This window comes from Schistocerca americana, chromosome 7, assembly GCF_021461395.2.
Source record: "Schistocerca americana isolate TAMUIC-IGC-003095 chromosome 7, iqSchAmer2.1, whole genome shotgun sequence".
In the NCBI taxonomy this organism is placed as follows: Eukaryota; Metazoa; Arthropoda; class Insecta; order Orthoptera; family Acrididae; genus Schistocerca; species Schistocerca americana.
This window is the reverse complement of record NC_060125.1, coordinates 446,524,613-446,540,535: the sequence shown is the minus strand read 5'-3', so window position 1 is coordinate 446,540,535 and position 15,923 is coordinate 446,524,613. Positions and strand designations below refer to the sequence as shown.

Here is a 15,923-nt window from a genome sequence, read left to right as displayed (position 1 = left end):
GTACAGAGGGAGTAAGTGTGCTGGTTCCCTACTATCAGTGCCACGTCATCCTAATGCAACTGTGCTTAACGTGCAAAGGACTGCACCGTAATCTACGAGTGAAATTAACAATTAAAATACTTGTTTCAAACTTTGTGTCAGTGTATGCTTCAGTATATTAATGTTAACATTGTAGAGTCTCAGAATGATCAAATGAACAAGACAGCCAAAACATACAATCTTAAGGAAAAAATAAACACTGCTGAATAAGACTATATAGCTAAAAGTGGTTCAGAATACGCCAATGAATGTCATAACTAAAAATTGCTGTCACAATCGAAAGTTACAAGTCTCAACTTGATCAATGCAATATTTTGGTCAAAATCGGCATTTTTACAAAAAACTGAAGGTGCTAAATATTAGACTCAGAAAGATGATAATTCATATGTAGCCTCAGTTTCATATAAAAATATTAAATAGGGGGCACCAATACGCTACCACCAGTAATTTTCAACTTTCAACAAATCTGGAACGAAAAGTCCTTATTCATGGTATATTAAGTATCATTTGTATTCGTAATAGAACATTCTAATTACAGCACTCAATTATGTTCCTGCGATAATACAACTGTACCAAATTTCAAGACTGTATTGGAGATAACAATGATTACAAGTAATCTTAAAAGAGGCAATTCAGAGGTCATGTTCTACTGTTGACTCTGTTTTAAGAATTGTAGCTGGTAAAGTTTAAATGCATGGGAGCTAAAACATTTTTCAGTAACTACAGCAAGCTTAACTCTATTTATATAACAGTTAAAAATATTGTACAACATTAAAAACAGAGATATTAAGCAATATGTGTCTGAGATAGGGGCCATTTACATGCTGCTATCTAGCCTAGGGAGATTGCAACTGATCTCACAACTGTGCCAGACACTTGTGTTGTATAGGTATAGCCAACCGCAGTGCCGTCTTCTTCCTGTTTACATGTCTCTGTATTTGAATATGCATGCCTATACCAGTTTCTTTGGTGCTTCAGTGTATAAATTTGTATTATCCTCAAATAATTCCTATTCTCATCAATGCAAGTAGATTAGCAACTGTTATAATTTCTTGTTGTTATACTTTACAGAAGCAGTTCTGCAGTGTCTGTTTCTGCCAGTTAAAGTATAATTTGACTCATACCACATCACTGAATCTTGGTTAGATTTACAGAACATTAACGAACAATCAGGTAACAACAGCCAAAGATTTAACAATGAAAACAGTACTTACTGTTCACGGAAACCTAAGTACACTTCCTGCTCTCTGACCTCATGCACTATTCCCTCATACTGAACGTAAGGCTCTCCATTTATCGTAACTAATATTCGGTCATTCTTCATCAATGATGGACGTCTTTCAAACAACCCTGGAACCTAAAAACGATAAAGAAGCATCTGACTTAAAATATTCTAGTTTATTATTGACTAATTATGCATATTAACATATTTTGGGGTGCTTCCAGGCACTTATTTGTGATGGAAAGGAAAAAATTCAGAGAGATTATCAAGATACAGAGGCAACACAGTAAAATGCCTCTCAGAGTCTGATACATGACTCTAGCATAGATGGATATACTTTTTGTTCCATAGATTCATATTGAGAAGGCCCTGCAGGCTGCATAATGTGTTATAAAAACAAAACTACAAATTACATGATAAAAAGACAAGCACTCCAGTGAAAATATACTGAGAAATGATAAAAAAATTATTTTATTATTTAATTTTTAACCCATAGATAGGGTGTTTTATGAGTAGCCATACGTTAATGTTTCACTTGAAGAATAAGGAAAGTTCTGTCAAATGTCCCATTTATCCTGACCTCCTTAATAACTGTCCGTCCAGATGCAAATTATGAAATGTTTCAAGCAAATGTTCTTTAGCCATCAGGGGGACATCAATCATCATGATTGCCTTCATTGTAGCTTTGTTTTTTACAAAGATATGAACAGCAGTATGACTTTTTTAAACAGCACCCTGTATTTCTAATTCAGTAATTCATTTCGTCTCCTAAAGACCTATTCAAAAATGTATCACAGGGTACCATTCACTGAAACACAGCGTTATTAATTACATAACACAACATTGACTTTGAGCCAGGGACCACAAACTTGTCCACCTGCTGGAGATGTCAGGAAACAAATGAAAATCAAGTAAAAACGTAATACAAAATTGACTTTGACTCTCCTGCACCATTTCCCAAGAGTAGAACATTCGAAGATGCTCAAAGTGGTGACCCTGGACACCGATACACTGGTGCACTCATTGAATGAAAGGATTATTTACTGCTTCCAGTGTTGCCTGCTGAAGAGAATTACAAGCAAGCACGATACGTTCCTGCACGTCCTCTGGAGTTGTTGGAATATCATGATAGACAACATCTTTAATGAATCCCCAAAGAAAAAAGTCCAGAGGATTTAAATCAGGAGACCTAGCAGGCCAAGTAATTGTTCCTCCTTGGCCAATCCATCTGGCAGGATACCTTCACAGTTCAGAACACGACGTGTATGCAAGGCATTATGTGCTGGACATCCACCGTGTTGATACCACATAAGCATTCTGGTTCTACACAGCAGTTCATCCAGAAGGGGAGGAAGAATTTGTCTGAGGAAGTTGGCATATGTTTTGCCGTTTAGACTACCACTGACGAAATAAGGGTCAATAATTGTAGTACCAAGCATCCCACACCAAATGTTAACTCTTCATTGACGCTGCTGTTCCACCTGTCTAAGCCATCGCCGGTTTCCCTGGACCAATAATTCATGTTCCTTGTATTTACCTGTCCTTTGTTTGAGAAGGAACATTCATTGGTAAATAGAACACTGGAGAAGAAGTTCGTGGAACTGGTGACATATAAGAATACGATGTACAGTGGTTTTAGGAATGCAGATCTCGTGTTCAAGCTGTCGTGTGCTCACATGTGGATTCATAGCACCGGAAGCGAGAACAGTAACTTCGGCAGCTTTGTCTGTGCGGGTGCTATGAGGATTGTGCAGTTGTGGGTTGAAACTTCCTGTTTCCTGAAGCGTCACAACAAGACACGAAAACACCCATCGGGAAGGTAGGTTCTTGTCAGGATATTGCTCTCTGTACAGTTCCGCTGCCTCCGTAGGATTTCACCTACCTTCAACAACAACAATAACAGTTTGTAGGAAGGACAGTCTTTACTGTATGCCTAATCCACACAACAGTATATAAAAGGACTAAACTACTGTACTAAACGTACCTGTACATAAGACAACAGTATTGCAATTACTGTTCTGCTAACTTACATTTCCCATAGATGAGTAGTATTTCTTCCTTCTCTTCATTGGCGTACATTCTACTCACACAACTCTTCAACTGATGATGGTTGATGGAATGACGGGTGTGCATTCTACTTATGTTTACACTTGTCCTCTGTCAACGTCAGTATGTGGATGTGTTCCATTACCCTGAGTACCCGCACTAAGTACTGGGAGCATCAACATCAGTGTCACATTATGTAATTAATAACGCGGTGTTTCAGTGAATGGTACACTGTGATACATTTTTGAGTAGGTCTTTAGGAGATGAAATTAACTGGTGAGTAAAAAATACAGGGTTCCATTTAAAAAAATACCATTGTTCATATCTTTATAAAAACCAAAGCTACAACGACGGATATCAATGCTGATTGTTGTCCCCCTGATGGCTAAAGAACATTTGCTTGAAACATTTTGTAATTTACATCTGAACAAACAGTTATTTAGGGTGGTCAAGATAAATGGGGCACCGTGTATATTGATCTTGTAATGGGATAAACTGGATGGATCGGCTGAATATTACACCACCGTATATATATATATATCTAAAAACAAAGATGATTTGACTTACCAAATGAAAGTGCTGGCAGGTCGATAGACACACAAACAAACACAAACATACACACAAAATTCAAGCTTTCGCAACAAACTGTTGCCTCATCAGGAAAGAGGGAAGGAGAGGGAAAGACGAAAGGAAGTGGGTTTTAAGGGAGAGGGTAAGGAGTCATTCCAATCCCGGGAGCGGAAAGACTTACCTTAGGGGGAAAAAGGGACGGGTATGCACTCGCACACACACACATATCCATCCACACATATACAGACACAAGCAGACATATTTAAGGACAAAGAGTTTATATATATATATTAGTGTACAACCCGATACCTAACATCCGTATCTCTGTATATTTTACATACATGTATTGGCACAAATGATATGATGGAATGCATGCATTGTTAATGACATTATAAAGCATTGAGTAGCTAATCAAGTAACATGACAGAATTTCAAAGAGAAAAGAAAAAAATTGTAAACAAACAACATATTTTCAAATTTTGATAAAACTTGTGGGTTTTATATATATACAGTTTAAGGATCATGCAAAGAAGTATATTTGAAACTTAAGGATATGTTGGCTACAAAATCTGAACTGAAATTAAGAAGAAACATTGTATGTTTCACATTATTGGTTCTGACATAAAATACTATTTTTTATGAAAATCACAAAATCCAAGAGAATCATTATTACAGTAACGGAAACAGAAAAAATTGGCTTTTTACTTATAAGCTTATGAAATGTATTGAAAATAGATATCATATTTCACAAAAATGTGTTCTCTTCATAAAAAACAAGCTTAATGGATGTGTCAAGCAATATGTCTGAAGTCGTTGAGAATTTTATCCACAAAAGCCAATTTGTAATTATGAAAAAAATCAGTATTTTATTATTTGCATTATTAGATCAGATATAAAGATTATTCTGCTCAGTAAATCACAAAATTCACAGTTACATCTGCTATGTATCAATTTGGCAGTTTATTTCATGTAAAACTAATGCAGCAATAACTTTTGTAATTAACATTTTAATTGTAAGTAATGTATTGGCATTTTCGATAATTGCTGTTTTGTTTACTTCACTGTTAAAAAAATTATTTGGCAACTACCGATAGTCCACAAAGCCTCTACAATGATGAACATCAGACTTTAGTCCATGCTATGCTGTTGTAATGAACAGTATGCTTGTGCTCCCATGTACACAATTTATTCAACATTGTTGTTTCTTATAGATCAGTTACTTCTCTTACCTTAGTTGAGCATAAGGGATAAATGCCCACATCGGTGACCTGGTGATTTGCAATGACGGTGCAGGGTAATTTTTGCACGGATACCATTGCTGCACTAGGACAATGCAACCTCCGCCCAACTGATGTGTGCCAAAATTCATGCACCATGCCTACAGCTTCTGTTCTAGACAGTGCAGTACTTCTTAACTGAGTCTTCAAGCATCAATAGAAATCAGCTGTGCAAGTGAAGTGCTCCAGTACTGTGGTTCAACTGATGATGCTAGTCCTGAACAACTGAAAGCAACAAACAATCTACTGTGGGAACTCATTCCCATACCAGCCTTTCAGAAATACTACACAAGATGTGATCTGCAACATTCCAGCTGCACAGATTTGAGTCATTCACCACGGACACCATGTCTTCAGCACCAGCCACTAATTTGTTCAATCCACCCTACTGCTACCAGTTGTCTGGGCTTCAAACATGAACATGGAACATATCCAGTTTTATACAGACCAACCTCAATCCTTGCCCATAATTGTGAGCAATTTATTTCTAACAAATAGTGTTGCAAATGAACAATTACTTTCAGAACATTCCACTGAACACCAACACTGTATCCTCATTGTTGACGACAATGCTGGCAACCATGTGCTGCATCCACAGGTTTGGCATTCATCCTTCCACACATTAGTCACTCCCTACTGACTTTACCTGATTGCTTCTGACTCTGACTTCACCACGCCCACCTGGAGTGTCAACCTTCGCATATCAACATACCTCCGCCTCCCCACAACCCACTCCAAGCCCATGCCTGTGAAGAACATTTGCACTCATGTCATGCCCAGACTTACACAGAACACCACAGATCTTGTTGTGCTCTCACTTGTGCAGAACACTGCCAACCGTGCTGCATCTGCGCAACCACCACACGCAGCCTTCTAAGCCACATCTGGGCAGAACTGTTTCAATTGGCATCATAAAACACACATCATAACTGCTGCTTGTCACAGTGACCTTCATCCATCCGTGCAGGAGCCGTTCGCCAAAACTGCGTGTGACTGTCGCCCAACTTGTGACTACTTAATACTGCTCACAACAAGTTCTTCCATTCAGGAAGACTATCCCAGTTGCCCCTACTTTAAGCACAGCCATGAATATGCTCTCACTAAACTGATAATGACTGTTACCAGATTTCACATCTCTGATTGCACATGTGAGCATGATCTTTTCATTGACCCAGATTCTGACAAGTTTGCCGAGGTGCTTCCTTCCCCTCTCATCCCGCTTATGATGAACCATTTTCCAACAGACATCAGCTCTGACATCTACTCCCTACCACCTAGCTACTCACTGACAGTGGACTAATGTATGGCATTGCAACTGCACGAAGCTGCCAGCTTGTCAGTCCCAGTTCACGGATCCATGATCCAGACTCTGCACCTGTTATCATCTTGCTGCCTCACATGTATATTCTCTCTTAAGGGCATCATAGAACCAGTCCTAGTGATGGGAATTTTTATGCCAATTCCACCTTTCCTCATTTGTACAACACGCCATGCTCCTGAATTTTGTCATGGGTCACTGCATCCCAGGACCTTTCGCTCTGGCACCTCCACCTCTACCTTATACATTGACCATTCAAGACACACAACAGGAAGACAGTGATACATCCATTGACATACTCAAGCAGTGTCTTCCTCAGCTGATGAGCTCATGGTGATTCACCACCATTACACCAACTGCCGTGTGGCATTGGAAGCATTCTGCATAGAGAACACATTTCTCCTGCAATGTGATAATGACACACCCACTGCCCTACCCTACCATATGAGCCGCTCATACACTAAACACATAACAGTCACAATGGCGAGAATGGGAGCACATGTATGACCCTGGCCCCACTGACAGGTGTCACCCACCTGACGTCCAACCACCCCACTCCGCACTCCACCCAGCATCCTTACCATCACAGACCGCAGACATACAATGAGACACACACAACAGTACACTGTGGTTTCCACATCACCTGGCCACTCCAACACCAGCACCTTTGGTCATGCTCCTCCTGCTGTACAGCACACTGTCACTATGTCTCTTCTGCATGACTCACTGGAACACAGCTCCATCACCATCCAGTGCTGATCTTCACCCATCTACACTGACTACATTCACCTTGTTCCACATTCCATTACCACACACCCTACTCAGGTTGATGATGCTCTACAATGCTAAATTCAGGACACACCAGAGGAATCGAACACAACAGGATGCTTTTTTGACCACTTTTAGTTGCGCTATTCACCTCCAACTGCCACCGACAGCTTCAGCGTCTTTTCCCTGCAAGAGTCACCACAACAACTTTGGATTCTATAACTACTCTCCATCCACACAGACTTGACACACAAACTGCAACAGATCAGTACTTAGCACTGCTGCCTCCCCTTGGCCTCCAGTCCATCATGGACCATCACCACACAGGCCACACCTATCAAAATAGCACTGCCTAATAAATTAGGAGTGCGCATTAATTGTACCACTCTCAACATACGCCATCACTTTAATCAGTTCAGAATCCCTTTGGTACATGTGGCCTCCTCATGATAACATCCTTGCCATCGACAATCTGGTGGCAGCACTGATGTTTTCCATATCAGCCCAAGCTGTACTGTCTATTTAACGCTTCTACGACACCCACTGCGACTTCAAGAACTGGCCCAGTCATGTCTCACAAAAGTGGCTCCCACAGCACAACTCGTCACTCACAACCATATATTATCACCTATGAGATACAGTCCAGCTGTGACCGTTTCCTACCAAGCCACGGCACAAATAGTCAGGCACACCTGTGTGATAATGACGAATCATCAGACCAGTCTCTCTCCCACCAGTGCTCCGCACTACTGGAATGGGGGACTCTGGGGCAACTATCAATGGTCCACCAAGCCTCCAAAATGAAGAAAACTAGATATTTGGACTTCAGTCTGTGCTATGCTGTTGTGATGTGTGCCTGAGCTCTCATGTATAAGGTTTATTCAGACAATAAATTTTACATTGTTTCTTATGGTTGGGTTACTTCTCTTGCTTCCAGCAAGTATAGGGAATAAGAACCCACAGATACATAAACATGAGCTGCAGAGGTTAGCAGTAGTAGCTGTTGTAAGGTTAAAATTTATTGAAAGTAGAGCGGAAGAAATTCACAATAAATAACAAGAAGATGTAAAGAGGTGTTAATTTTTAGGGAATCTGGATCCCAAAAATTATGATTACTCAGGCTGCAAAGACAGATTTACACTCTGGATTCTACTTGAAAGACTACCAAACATGAGCTAAGTATTCTAGTCTACTAAAATTACTCAAAATTACTCATGGTGACAAATACCTTTTTGAAAGTTTGTCACTGGTCATATTTAAAGTATAAATCTTCTTGCTTGATTAGTGGATGGTACATCATAAGCTGATATTAAAAATTCCTCAATTTTCAGATGAGGGTTATGATTGGGAAGAAAAGTTTTATTTATGACTCAATTAAATAACTGCAATTTAAAAAACTGTAATGAAGGTGTTCACATCCATTTACTGAAACATTTTGCTGAATAACTAAAAAAATGTAATGAAGGCATTCACATCCATTTACTGAAACATTCTGCTGAATAACTAAAAAACTGTAACGAAGATGTTCACATCCATTTACTGAAACATTTTGCTGAATAACTAATCCTATTTGGGATGAGTCTGATTTTATCTTCAAGGAGAATAAGTTCAAAAATAAATAAATACTAAAAAATTAAAAATATCATAAATATGTCCATTCAAGTGCTCTGTCAGTTAAGTGTTGGTCAAACTTATATACAGGGTGAGTCACCTAACATTACCGCTGGATATATTTCCTAAACCACATCAAATACTGATGAATCGATTCCACAGACCAAACGTGAGGAGAGGGGCTAGTGCAATTGTTTAATACAAACCATACAAAAATGCACGGAAGTATGTTTTTTAACACAAACCTATGTTTTTTTAAATGGAACCCCATTAGTTTTGTTAGCACATCTGAACATATAAACAAATACGTAATCAGTGCCATTTGTTGCATAGTAAAATGTTAATTACATCCGGAGATATTGTAACCTAAAGTTGACACTTGAGTACCACTCCTCCGCTGTTCGATTGTGTGTATCGGAGAGCACCGAATTATGTAGGGATCCAAAGTGAACGGTGATGGACCTTAGGTACAGAAGAGACTGGAACAGCACATTACGTCCACATGCTAACACCTTTTTATTGGTCTTTTTCACTGACGCACATGTACATTACCATGAGGGGTGAGGTACACGTACACACGTGGTTTCCGTTTTCAATTACGGAGTGGAATAGGGTGTGTCCTGACATGTCAGGCCAATAGATGTTCAATGTGGTAGCCATCATTTGCTGCACACAATTGCAATCTCTGGCATAGTGAATGTCGTACACACTGCAGTACATCTGGTGTAATGTCGCCGCAGGCTGCCACAATACGTTGTTTCATATCCTCTGGGGTTGTAGGCACATCACGGTACACATTCTCCTTTAACGTACCCCACAGAAAGAAGTCCAGAGACATAAGATCAGGAGAACAGGCTGGCCAATTTATGCGTCCTCCACGTCCTATGAAATGCCCATCGAACATCCTGTCAAGGGTCAGCCTAGTGTTAATTGCAGAATGTGCAGGTGCACCATCCTGCTAATACCACATACGTCGACGCGTTTCCAGTGGGACATTTTCGAGCAACGTTGGCAGATCATTCTGTAGAAACGCAATGTATGTTGCAGCTGTTTGGGCCCCTGCAATGAAGTGAGGACCAATGAGGTGGTCGCCAATGATTCCGCACCATACATTTACAGTCCACGGTCGTTGTCGCTCTACCTGTCTGAGCCAGCGAGAATTATCCACAGACCAGTAATGCATGTTCCGTAGATTCACTGCCCCGTGGTTTGAGAAACCCGCTTCATCGGTAAACAGGTAGAACTGCAACGCATTCTCTGTTAATGCCCATTGACAGAATTGCACTTGATGACTAAAGTCATCACCATGTAATTGCTGATGTAGCGACACATGAAACGGGTGAAAGCGGTGACGATGCAGTATGCGCATGACACTACTTTGACTCAGTCCACCGGCTCTCGCAATGTCCTGTGTACTCATGTGTGGGTTCATGGCAACAGCAGCTAACACACCAACTGCACCCGCTTCTCCCATGACGGGCCTGTTACAGACCCATTTGCGTGCTATGACCATACCTGTTGCATACAGTTGGCGGTAGATGTTTTGCAATGTGCGGCACGTTGGATGCTCTCTGTCTGGGTACCGTTCTGCATACACCATGCAGGCTTCAGCTGCATTTCGTCGACACTCGCCATAGATGAGTATCATCTCCGCCTTTTCAGAGTTCGAATACACCATGGTCACAGTTCCTACAACACTACACTATCACAGATGTCTGGTAACACGGTGTACTACAGTTGGTCTGCGTGCGGAGACGAATGCAGAATAACAATAGCAGCAAGCACTACATGCGGACACTGTGACAGCTAGACCAAACCACAACAGTGCACTACAGCCACACTCGTAAACACGATCGTCATCGTAAACATGTCCCTGCAGATGCTGCTCGCCGACCGTGACCCGTGTTTGTTACAACACGCATTTGAACGTCGGAGGTTTCAAACGTCAACTTAAGGTTACAATATCTCCGGATGTAATTAACATTTTACAATGCAACAAACAGCACTGATTACGTATTTGTTTATATGTTCAGATGTGCTAACAAAACTAACATGGTTCCATTTAAAAAAAAAACGTAGGTTTGTGTTAAAAAACACACTTCCGTGCATTTTTGTATGGTTTGTATTAAACAATTACACTAGCCCCTCTCTTCACGTTCGGTCTGTGGAATCGGTTCGTCAGTATTTTATGTGGTTTACGAAATATATCCAGCGGTAACGTTAGGTGACTCACCCTGAATAATGCTACTCAGGGGACAGACATTAGTTGATAAAGAAAATGTGTGGTTTTGCAAGTTGCTCTGCCTTTGATATTGTATGATTTACTAGTTGGAATTTGACGCAGAAATCCATACTAGACTGTATAATAATAACTGAAGAAATCAGAAGTTGCCTGACGGAAGTGAAAGTGATACCAAGCATTAATCTCGAAGGAGACCATAGACTATTGGCATGGCCTTTGGAGAAATTAGGAAAAGGTGGAAAAAGACAGGGAAACATGGCTGAAAGATAGAGAAATCCAAGAGATATACAGGGAGAAGATTAAGACACAATTTTGTCAAGATGAGGGGAAGGATGTAGAGGAAGAAAGGAGGAGTTTGAAACAGTCTCTAGTCAATGCAATGAAAGAAACATGTGGAAGGACATCAACAAGTCAGATACAAAGAAACTCCATGGTGGAATGAGAGAATTGCAGGAGCAGCCAAGAAGAAGAATAAAGCACAGGGACAATGGTTCAAGAACAGAGTGGAACATAGTAGAGACAAATGGAAATGACTTAGGAGGAGCAGCAAGAAATGATAGTAGCTCTGGCTAAGAAGATGTCTTGGGAAAAATTCACAAAAGAAACAGAAGACAATTTTGAGGATAATAAAAAAATTATACTACATATTAGCGAACAGAAAGAAGCAATAAGAAAATACTTCAAAAGTCATCAACAAAGAGGGAAAAACCAGTGTTGGAGAAAGAAGAAGTTTTTAAAGAAGGAAAAGAATACTTCCAAAAATTATATGAAGGACAGGATGAAACAAAGATACATAATGAGACAGAGGGAGATGAAACAAGAGGAGACTGAAAGAGAAGATCTGCAAATCTTGGATGTAGAGAAACCTTCGATATAAATGAAAAATTGCAAAGCTCCTATGATATCACAGTGGAAACAATTAAAGCCACAGGACCTATCAGAATTCAGTGCCTGTGTAGAATAATGAGGATAGTTTGGACATATGGAAAGATTCCTGTTGATGGGACAGAGGGGATTATTGTACCTATATTTAAGAAGGGTACCACGGAGCTCTATGAGAATTACAGAGGAACAGCACTATTATGCTACTGCGTGAAGATTTATGAAAAGATAATTTTACAAAAAAAAAACAGGAATAAGATAGAACCACAATTGAGAGAAGAGTAACAAGGATTTCAACCTGGAAGATAAGCAACAGATGTCTTATTTACAACCAGACAGGTTGTAGAAAAGGATGGCAATTTGGGGAAAGACATAGCAGTTGCATTCGTAGACATAAGAAAGGCTTTGACAGTGATGGAATGGAAGAGACGTGGGAAGGTCTGAACATACTGTAATTGTCAAAAGGAATGCAACTGAGAATTATAAATAAGTACAAAAATGCCTGAACTGTCTTGTAATAGATGGCAAAAGATCAGAATAGTTTATAACAAACACAGGGGTTCAGCCACGAAGTGTGCTCCTGGAGGACAGTTCACCAAGGGTGAACAGCAGATGATGTGAGAATCACGGCATATGCAGATGATTTGGGAAGAAAATTGGCAGAAATTGGGACAACAACTTAGTGCCTGGTAGAGGGTAATTGGAGAAACAGGCATGGAAATGAGCTTAACAAAAAGTGAAGTCATGAAAATCATCAGGAAGAATGAAAAAAAAAAAAAATTACAGAACTAGATTTTTTTCAAGTATCTGGGAAGCAAATTAACCATGAAAGGAACATCAAGGATAAAATTTCTGAGAAAATAACAAATTGTTTGAAATTTTATTGTGGTGCATTGGACATAATTAGAAATTAAAAGATAATTGCCAAAGCAAAGATCATTATGTACAAGTCATATTATCAGCCAATTTTGATCTTTAAATCAGAATGCTGGACTTTGAAAAAGAAATATCTGAGCAATATACAAGCAACAGAGATGTGCTTTCTGTGAGAGATCCTGTGTGAGATGAAAAGGGAACAATATGAAAGACCCTGCAGATCAACCCTCTAATGGAAACTGTGGAGAGTGCTATAGTTAAATTGTTTGGCTACATCAAAAAAAAACATGGAAGGGGGGCAGCTGTCAAAGTGTAAGTGTCATTATTTGTCAGTAGCTTTTATATGGAATGAAGTTTGGGTGTGGGCTTCAGTGAGGCAGAGATCAATGGCAAGTACCATGACTTTTTATAGTAGAAAAAGACCAGGTGAATGAGTTAAGAAAAGAAGTTAAGTTGATGCAGGAACCAAAGGAGTTATTCTTCACCACGTCATGAGGCCAGGACACAAAAATGTCATCAAAAAGGCTGGGATTTTGGGTATTGAAGAATGGCTCTGCTATGTAACCCTTAAGCTCCATGTACCCATGTAGCCTGAGTGCTCGCCACACCACCCAAATTATTTGGATCCTCTCAGTTGACATTTGTTTCCATGAACTCTGGAGACAGAACCTTGCCCTCCCACACATCATTATATCTGGACGGCCTCTTGGACTTAATTTTTGTAACAACCCCATGCCCCTCTTTTCTTACATTGTGCTTTTCATATATTTTTATCTTACATGCTATAACTCTTTTTTCTGTATTAATTCTTGACTGTACTACTCATTCCTCTTCCCAATAGTCTATATCTACTTCTCACTTTACTCTTTTCATTTCTAGACTGAAGCTGGTACAAAGCTTACCAATGTATTATCTCTGACCTATTTTCTCAGACACCTCCACCTTCATCTTTGTTTACACTTGTCCTCACTACTGGTGAGTTCCTCTCATCTTGGGATCTGAGTGACCAACCATTCATTTTAACCTTCCACAACATATCCCCCTCTCCTCCATGAGGAAGGAATTGTTACATAGTTAAAAAAGATAATGTACGTATCACTTGAACATGTGTCCTTAGATATCACTGTACATTTTACCTTCTCATCAACATTGCCACATCTGTTGTTAATGAGATGAAGGAAAGAAGTATTAGGTCACTGAAATACAACAACTCTTCTACTTATGATATTATTTCTAAAAAAATATTAAAAATTCTGTGCCAATTTTGGTTTGATCCTCCCCTTCCCCACAAGCATCTCCTAGAGGACTGAAGCATGTGGTAGTAATAATTATTTATCAAAGTGCTGATAAGTAGTGACACCCAATTAATCCTTTTGCTGGAAAAGATATGCTCCCTGCATTCCATGCTGAGGGTAGCTTTTGTTATGGCTGTACTGGGTGCTAAATGTTGGTGGCTTGTGCTGAGAGATGACATTCCGACAGCTGTGAAATACTTATCATCTGATTTTTCGAAAACCAATAGGTGAAAAAATTAGATTTTTGAACTTCTTGCAGTCTGATACCTTTGTTCAATAAGGAAATGAATGGCTTTTCATGATCCATTATACTTACTGCACTGCATCAAATTAAGTAAAGCATTGCATGTAATTTTAAAGAGTTTTGCAGAAGTAAAAATGCATTGCATAAACCTTGCATATGGTTGATTTTTAGCTCATGCATTGCAGTGAATGAAATGTAGGTTAAGATATTGACATTTTATTTAAAACTGGGAGTAGAATAATATCTCATTTCATTCTTGAGTTATTTGATTTTATATCCAATTGACCGTCACACGCAACATGCCCAGTTCCGTCTGTGCAGACTTGCTGGCTGCTAAGAAATACTTATCATGTAGTTTTAAGAAAATTATGGTATTCGGTGAGAAAATTTGATTTTTGCACATCTTATAGACTGATATCTTCATTCAATAAGGGACTGAATTTCTTTTCATTATATGCCATAGTTACTGCGCTGCTTGAAGTTAAGTAAAACATTGTAGGAAATTTTAAAGATTTTTCGGAGCTAAAAACACATAGTGTAAACTTCGCGTATGGTCGATTTTAACTCATACATTGCAGTGAATGAAATGTAGGTAAGATGACAAAATTTTATTTAAAATTGAGAGCTGAATGATACCTCATTACATTCTCGAGTTATTGGGTTCTGCATCTGATGGACAGTCACACACAGTGTACCCATTTGCATCCTTGCACATCGTAAATCATGTGGTCATAATAACATCAAATGCAATAAATGATTGAAGATACTGAAACAAGGTTATTTGCAAATGATAGTGAGATGTTGTGTGAATTGTTAGATTGTGCCATGCCCCACGTAGTTAGTGAACCCATGATGGAGGGACCTGGTATCAAATGGTTAACATGAGCGGTCACGATGAGGTGTGTGCAAGCGTCAGTTTTGAGTTCAGCAGCCTGCTGGAGATGCGCTCCTGTGTTGTGGATCCTATGGTTCATTGCAGATTTGTCTCCTGAACACATTGGGCAAATTTTCGAGAAACACGTGGGGAAGGCAACTCAGCGGATCGATGTGGGCACATGCTGAGGAGGGCAAGCAGGAGGAAGATGTTTGTTGCACTACCCGAGCTTTAGATAACACCAGGAATTATTCTTCACCTCACAAGATCTTTCCAGTGAGCACGTTTGAGAACTCTCATATTTCTCAGGGCTAACTTACTGAGAAAGAGTCATTTTTTAGCAACGACCGCAGCTCAGTGTACGGTGTTCCTCGTGTCCCTCTGGTTGCAGTAGGAGCATTTGTTTGGGTCATTACTCTGTGACTTAACTTAATGAAGTGTGTTACCTCCTAGTTCATGCTTCAGCTTAGCCTCCTGATTACAATTTCGTGGTTGCTGCCCACATAATGTCTCCAAATTTGAACGTAATGACAGGCGTTACCATATGTGCTGCTTCTAACTGCTTCCTGGTGGGTCACACTGGCATTGTGTTTGCCTTAATGTCCACAAATAGTGTCTTGCAATGGTTGTATAAGTGAAATTTTTCAATTATTCTTCCA

At 39.6% G+C, this 15,923-nt stretch overlaps 1 protein-coding gene across 1 annotated transcript in view; it reads right to left on the bottom strand.

The window, feature by feature from the left end:
* The window catches only part of LOC124622442 (putative helicase MOV-10), a 447,321-nt gene that overhangs the window by 188,032 nt on the left and 243,366 nt on the right, over nt 1-15,923 (bottom strand). Inside the window, exon 9 of the mRNA XM_047148140.1 lies at nt 1,254-1,396. Coding sequence (XP_047004096.1) covers nt 1,254-1,396 — 143 coding nt within the window. The remainder of the gene's footprint in view (nt 1-1,253; nt 1,397-15,923) is intronic.